Below are 8,124 nucleotides of genomic sequence, written 5' to 3'. Positions count from 1 at the left end.
GCAAACGCTGCAGGCTTCTCTCGGCATGACCTGCCGCTTCAAGCAGTTGGGTTGATATGCTCTTAACCACATCATATTCCGATTGGAGGAATGCGCCTGTAGCGCTGCCGGTACGGGAGTGTCGTCAAGAAGCGGGATTTCAATGCCTATCAGGTTGGTGCAACCCAGATGCCATGCCGTCGGTGAGAAGAAAAGACAGAAGGCGTATTTCCAAAGAAGCAGACGGGCTTCCTTCTGGACCTCTTCATTGCGACAAAAGCGGCAAAGATCAGGCCTGGCCATTCTATTGATCCTGCAGCGTGAAAACCACAGTCTGGGTGGCACAGTGCCAGGTAAGATGGAACCTTCTTTAACCCCAGAAGGTAAGCTCACCACACAAACTCACGCAAAACACCCAACCTCTGTACGGGGGTACAGCAACACATCAGAAGTACCCACGTTGACAACAGGTATGTACACCGTACCTCCCTCAACTTGAACCAGCGCTGGGAGTCAGGAGACCAGCAGGAAGGCCCCGATCTGAGGGTTCAAAAGAGCACAGTGGTCCCAGAATGCTTGGTAGAACAGGTGGCTGGAAACGAGCTGCATGGCTGCCACGAAGATACGGCAAGCTTTCTTTGCCTCGAGTCTTGACCTTGCCAATGAAATCAGAAGGGGGAGCCAGGAGATGGCATCTCTGCAGTGCCTGCACCACAGACTTTGGTGCTCTGTGACTGTGGGCAGATTGAACAGGGCAGAGCCATGTTTGCCCAAACAAGGTGCTATAACATCTTCCGTAAATGTTCATCCCTAAGACACCCGGGGAAGGAGGAGATGAATCAGCTGAGGATCCCTGACGACCAGTAGCCCACACCCTTAGCAAGTCTTACAAGAGCTCTGATTCAAGCCCAAGTAGCCAAGGTACGGATGGCAGTCCATTGGCGCTGAAGCTGAAGCAAATTGGCAAAGACTGAAGTTTCTCCTGTCCCAAGTCTCAAAGTGTTGCCGGAAAAAGCTTTTCTCTGATAGTGGACACCATTGGGACCCAGTGTCCACTAAACAAGGAACCTGACACCCATAACCACATCCAAATGTGGACAAGCACTGAATTAGCATTAAGTCGGCTTCCCCATCCCTTAACAACTTGGTGAGCAGTGGCAGCTCCCCTGAACTTTGGCTCTGCAGTTCGACGGGCGCATTAGTTTCCCGGATGCTGAGCCGGGCCCTTGCGAGAGGCTGCCAGCGAAGAAGCAGACACTGAAGGTGGAGGGGGACGTTTTCCCCTCTGCATTCCTGCAAAGTGGCCAGGCTGCTTGGCACCACCGGCAGAATATACCGGACCACGGTAAAGAGAATGGTTACGCTGCTGATTGACCTGCAGCTGGGCAAGATTATCTGTGAACGTTAAGCTGGTTCTGTTGGAGCTTCAACATCTGTTTCACATCTTGCAGCTCTGAAGTCTGGGGTGGAATAGGCCACCGGCGAAGCAGTTGAACACCGCACTGCAGGCCCATCATCAAAGGAAACTGAGTGGCTCGGGCCCGCACAACCCCCTGGCAATCCCTCTCGTTCCCACCTAATCGCCTCCGCCCTACATCCAACAGAGGACTGTAGGTGCCTCGTGTAAGTTGTTTTAGTCTCGGCGAAGAGAACCATCAATGACATTTCTCAATAAATTTATCGCGACAAAACGTCTGCATTTGGCATGTCACTTGGAGCCTTTGTTTTACCGCAGACATTAAACTCATTAACGCAAGAAGAGAACTCTTGAAGGGTCTCCCCCTCTTGCTGTCGCCGTGAGAAAAATGCCTCCTGTAAAGCAATGTACGAGTCGGAACAACCATACAGCTCTCGCAAAACCGCAATAATTTTGGCTGGAGCACTTCTATCTGTGGCCGGACGATATTTTATTTCTTCACGGCCTCTCCCTCTAGTGGTCAAAACAGAAAGAACGCTGATCGAATGAGGACAGGTGGCGAGCCTCAGAGCTTGAGCCTCCTCATCCACTCCCTTATCTATACACGACTTTACACCTAAACACTGGATCACTTCCTATCTCGGGGTAGAAAAGACCAAGTCGCTTCTGTTACAGGAGCGGTAGAGTGGATGGTGCTGGGAGGGGTTCAGCAGAATGCAAGGGCAGCACTAGGAACAGGCCGGCCGCAGCCTGCTCCTGTGCAACTTCATTCTCTGCCCTTAACCTGCGCCACCAAATCCCTTCAACTCTAGCTCTCCCTCATTTTCTTAAAGCTACAACTAAGTTGTTAAATGCTAATGCTACGGCTACCAAAAAGACAATGACTACCGTGGTTCGCCTTTAGCTGCCATTCATTCAACACTCACACACTGGTAATCTGGTAAACCCAAAAAGACACAAAAAGAAAAGAAAAACACAGAACACACGTTCTTCACCTCCACTGGATAGATCCTCCGACAACGCCAGATTTGTGCGACACGAGGGTGATTATATTAATTAAACAGATCTTTTATTTCTCTTATACCGACAACGCCCACCTGGGGATAGGGCCCAAGGACCCGTACTAAGGTCAGTTATCACCTTTTGGAAAAAAAAGACACTTAGGTTCGTCTTACTCAGGGAGGCAAGAGACGGAGTTCATTTATACATGTACTTTATTCTTTAAAAAAGCAGGGTTATGGCACATTTAAGGAGCCCACTGAAAAAAGGGGGGTTGCAGGCTGAGGCTACGGCCGGAGGGAGGATTAACCAGGGAAGTGACGTCCGAAATGAAAAACACCCAGTCACAAACCAAGAAAACGTGATGTGCACACAAGGAAATCTTAGAACGGGGAACACACACACTTCAAGGGACCACCACCACCCGGGAGAGCCACCACCACCGTCAGCCTTCAGCTCTATAGGGGGAACAAGAGACACAATTAAAGAGGGCTCACAATCAAAGAAAAGCAAACAATATTTCAGGACAGAACCAAACAGAAAAATAATCAATTAATAAACTGAAAAATTGAATTTGAATGAACTTCACCAAACAACAAAAGGAAAACTAAAGAGTCTCTGGCCAGAGTCTTAAACTCCAACAGAACCACAATATCAGTTGAAACACAAATAGAGGACTCAAATTAGGAAATTTACCCTCCCAAAAGGGAAAACTAAATAATGCAATAAAACTCCCAACAGAACCAAATAGCCCAAAACAAATAAGCAACAAACTAGAAAATAACCCTCAAAAATGCTACGTTAATCAAATAAATAAAAAATAAAATAAATAACAAACTAACAAACAAACCTACCCACACCATGACAGGATTACCTAACAGACGCACACGCACAGTCCGTGACTGATAGGCTTGAGCAGCTCGTAGCACGCCCAGGAGCAACAGCCACAGAACACACGCACAACGCACAGCAGCGCGGGAAAACGGTCAAACATGGAAGCAAGTTGGCCGGAGGCAGCCGACAGGACCCAACAGGCCAGCAAGGTAGCTGAAAGCCGCAGAGTAACAAGGTAGCAGGCCGGCGCGAAGCAGCGGTGACAAAGTAGCCGTGGCTAATTAGCCGTATTACTCAAGGCCTCTTATTTAGCTTTAAGTCCGTAGACTTTCCGGTTCTCAGTCCGGTTAATTAGCGTCCCTTCCCAAAGAGGTTGAGAGGTGAGAGGATCTGCAGCAGGAGAAACAGCACCATGCATCATGCGACCGCAGACTGGTTAGGGGGAAGAGGGGAACGGACAAGGGCTTAGCACCTGGCCTAACTGTTATTAACAAAACGGAGTTCACCATGACTTCACCTATGCTCCGGTGGCGGCGCAGGGTAACCAGCCCCAGGGATCGCCTCGGCCAAAACGGACGGACGCCGGCTCTATTAAGATACGTTTTACCGGTGAGTAAAAATGAGCCGCAGACAAAAACAACTACATGCACGCTAAGGTGCGGCCTACCTGTGCGGATGAGTGTGAGCGGCAAACGCAACGACCCGGAAGCGGAAGGGCCGAAGAGGCAGGAAGCGAGGGAAAAAGGGGGGCAGGAGAGGGAACAGCCTTACTTTTATCCCTTCGCATGAACCATGATTTGGCTGATAAGCCAGGGATGAACAGTGAAGCGACCTCCGCGTTGGATACAGGTACAAGTGCCTCGTACCACTACATTATTATTAAGTATTATTATTGCTACAGTTACTGTTGTTACTGTTTGGGTCGCTCTCGCTGGTCCCCCAATCGTTGCTGCTGTCATCGTCTTTTTCATGATCGTCATCGGTCACTACTATTAATGTAGTGTTGCTACGTTGTTGCTGTACATCTGTCTGTCTCTCTCTGTTCTTCCTCTCTCTTTCCCCCAAGCGGTTCAAGGCAGCATGACCACCCACCTAGAGCCGAAGGGTCTGTCCTAGTTTCTGCCTGGTTAAAAGGGCAGTTTTTCCTTGCCCTCGTCGCCCAAATTGTTTGCTCATGGTGTATCGTTGGCTCTGTAAAATGTTAAAGGAGTTTCCGTTAACCTGCCTCTATTTGAAAAGTGTCCTGAGATAACTGTTGTTTATGAAATTGCGCTATAACAATAAAATCCTGAAATATTAAACAAATTCCTGAATATCGACAACGGTCTGTACTCTACACACTATTATTCAGCAGCGGATGTCACAGTAAGCTGAATAATACTTACTCCCAAAAAATTTGCTGCCGCTTTGAATCTCTCACCTTCAGTGGCCCAACTACCACAATGCCATTTTGTACACACTGAGGATATTCCTCCATTGAAGAATACTCAGTTCTCAAAATACCACCATTGGCTTTCAAATGCTTAACTACAGCAAGTCTAATTTTCCTGTGATACTTCTGTGTACCACACACACAGCCTGACTAACTGCTCTAAAGAAACAGTTACCATCACCAACTATTTTCTCCTTCAGACAAGGAGCACCCAACAGACCAACTTGTGTAGAAACTAAATCTACTTTCTGAGTCAACATTTAACTGTTTGCACAAAGTTTCTACAACTTAAACTGGAGTCCTTTACTCGTAACGTCACCTACAAAAACATCTGAATTAACTGCAGCAAAATCGCTGTTTAACTTCTTTGATGAAGATACACTCCTTGAAATTTTACGCTTAATACTTGTCTAACTGTTGGTGCAGCCAACTGTTGGCTGAACAGGTAAACTACAACCCAACTGACTTCCCCTGCTTTCTACTACTACCTTTGGACTGGATAAATTACTGGCTCTAACTGGACTTCTGGATTACACAAACACGAGAAATCTTAAAGTTTTAATGCTGTTGCAAATTTGCAGATGTGATCAAATGCATCATCTAGGCAAGTGAAATACACAACACTCTTCCTTTTCCCATTCACCATCCCATCCACACTGCACGCATGCGAGTCAACCACAGCAAAACGGCTACCTTGACTAATGATTGTGCATGCATTTTCACACAATGTCAGAAAATTTCATATTTAATAAACACATTTTCTAATCCAGTTGTAAGACTGGTGTATACGCCAGCATCAATCAGATCACCTGCCACTACATCAGTATTTCCAGAAACAAAATCCCCATACTCAACGTCAAATGTCTGTCCATCAATAACAGACTATTGGGGCAAGTCTGGAACACAAAGTAGTTCAGAATCCTCACTGGTCACATTTTGTCCTGCAACACATTGTAAAGTGTATCACCTAAAACAACCTTTTAATGTAGTGTTTTGTTTGTGATGCATTATTCATAGAACTTATATAATACAACTATACTCAACTCGTGTTCTCACTACATTTAAAACGGTGTCCTTAAAGAGCAGCGATTGATTCAGATGCCACAAAATGAATTAAAAAAAAGAAAAGAGTTGTGTGTTTTAATTAAAAAGAACTTGTTAAGTTTTTTTAAATAATGTCTGGGTCATAATCACCGGGTCAATACATTGTTTCTGGTCTGTCTTGTATAAATTATAGTCACTGTATCTGGATTGTAAAGCATTGATACTCACAGGTAGAAACTGACCTGAACTGTTTAGTTATTTTGGAAAGGGAAATGTTTATTTTTTTATTGTGTACTTAAATGTTAATTTTAGTAATTAATAATTAACCTGACATTGCCTGATTTTATTAAATTTTTATTTTATTATTGTCAATATTGGTGGGCAGATCTGACTCCTTTAACNNAAGAAAACACAAGAACCAACAGAAAGCATTGCATAAGTCAACTAGTGCACAAACGAGACACTAATGGTGTCCCCAAAACTAATGTGGAAGTCCCCCTCTACCTAAACTGCCTATCCAAAAACTAAGCTATCTCACTGAACCCTAGTCTTCATGAAGATTAGCGGTGGGCTATTTAAACACTTAAACCAATAGCCTGGTGAGGCAACCAGCAAGCTGGTTATTCACCTGAAAGCTATGGATGTGTCCCCGAGACAACTGCTCTGACCGCACACCACACAGAAAATAACAAACTAAAAAAATAAATCAACAAGCCCAAATGGACCATGTTGCTAATACCTGAACAGGGAAACTCCACAGAAGCCAAAACATACCACACTAGAGGACCAAACAATCACTTCTGCTAGCTCCTAACTGCCTACTAATGGCAACACCTGCTAACTGCAGGACCAAACTCCCCCTGACTGAAACATAAAATCAACCAAATCTTAACCAAATATGCATCTCCCCAAACAAAGACTGTGCCAAATTTAACATACGGCTCAGCCAAAACCAATGCACTTGCAAACAAATATCAATCAGCGTACCAAATAATGGCCACAAACAAATCAAATTTGAACCGACGAGCCCCCACTTGTCACAAACCGGGCCATACAGCCATGATAAAAGCCAATTAACAAATTATTTATTGAGGAAACATTACTTAAACTAAACTAACAGTAGTATGTGAAATCAGTAGGCTCAGTGGAGTAAGTGAGTGAGTGCATGAGTGGAGAAGTGTGTGAGTACTGTGTTGTAATAAGATGCAGCAACACAATCAACAGTTATGTTGTCTCAGGGAAAAGAGAGAGAGTGACTGAGCTCCCAGAGGGTTTTTTAAACATGGCACACAGGCCTCAGGTGTGTCTAATTTGCTGACGACCCTCTGCCACGCCCACTTAAAGTACCTGCACAAAAAGACAAGACGAGCCACACAACCAGGAACAGGAAGACAGGGTGGAGTGGGTCGTCACGCCTTTCTTGATTGTCTCTGTATTACACTGAAGACCATGAATGCTGCCTTAATTAACAGCACAGTGCACCGCTCTCTCTCTTTCATTAAAAGCCTTTGTAGCTCACCCAGCAGTCTCCCTCACTCTCTTGTTGATAGACAATCTAGCTCGCTCTACATTATCTCTCTCTTCAACCAACTTAAAGACATAATAAGCAGCATCCAAACAAGAGAGTATTTCCTTCAGTTCTGTTATTTTATCTGGAAAGTACAACAAATATTTCTTGATATGGAAATGTGATTATTAGGTTTTCACTCACCTAAAAACAGAGATGAGTATAATTCTGTAAGCGGTAACTTCTTCTTCCTAAATGTGTGTTTGCAGAACAACTTAACGTTCACTGGAGCCATTAACGGGGACGTTTACGTGTGGCGGGATCACTACCTGCTGAGGGTGGTAGCGAAGGCTCACACCGGACCAGTCTTCACCATGTACACCACGCTGAGAGACGGACTCATCGTCACCGGCGGGAAGGAGAGGCCGTGAGTGACAGCGGATTGTAGCTCAAGTGAAAATCTGTCAAACAACGGATTCCAAACATCATAACATTAATTACTTTTATCATTGAGCTTAATACACTTCAAATTAATTAGTTTGTCACATTTTGAAAGTCCCTCTGTTTCCCTGTCCTTCTAACTCTAACAATAAAACAATCTAATTTAATCAAATAAAAACCACTGTGTGTACACTGTGTAGGATGTGTACATATGTTGTCATGGGTAAGCTGCGACTGTGCCCCACTCTCCAGTGGCCAAACTGCCACCTCCCTACATAGGTTAACAGTCACCTTTCATCCTTTAAAAAAATATGTAATTTTTATGCTTCCAGTAATGTTTCCTACAAATGAAACTGTCCCAAACTATCACATTTCAACCGTTATAATACCCACAGGAACGTCCTTTGTGACATTAATGCCATAGGCTGGACCGTCTCCGTGCACCCAAGGCTTTGCTGAACGTGTACATAT

General features: G+C 44.9%; 1 protein-coding gene across 1 annotated transcript in view; it reads left to right on the top strand.

Annotated features, from left to right (window-relative positions):
* Positions 1–8,124, top strand: part of LOC118329649 (echinoderm microtubule-associated protein-like 6) — a 90,927-nt gene that overhangs the window by 78,405 nt on the left and 4,398 nt on the right. The window contains exon 38 of the mRNA XM_035663878.1: positions 7,482–7,639. Within this exon, the coding sequence (XP_035519771.1) occupies positions 7,482–7,639 (158 nt within the window). The remainder of the gene's footprint in view (positions 1–7,481; positions 7,640–8,124) is intronic.

The sequence above is a fragment of the Morone saxatilis genome, unplaced genomic scaffold (genome assembly GCF_004916995.1).
Source record: "Morone saxatilis isolate NCDOM2014 unplaced genomic scaffold, NCSU_SB_2.0 Contig19, whole genome shotgun sequence".
NCBI lineage: Eukaryota > Metazoa > Chordata > Actinopteri > Moronidae > Morone > Morone saxatilis.
Note: the sequence above shows the minus strand (reverse complement) of the source record. Positions and strands in the feature narration are given on the sequence as shown.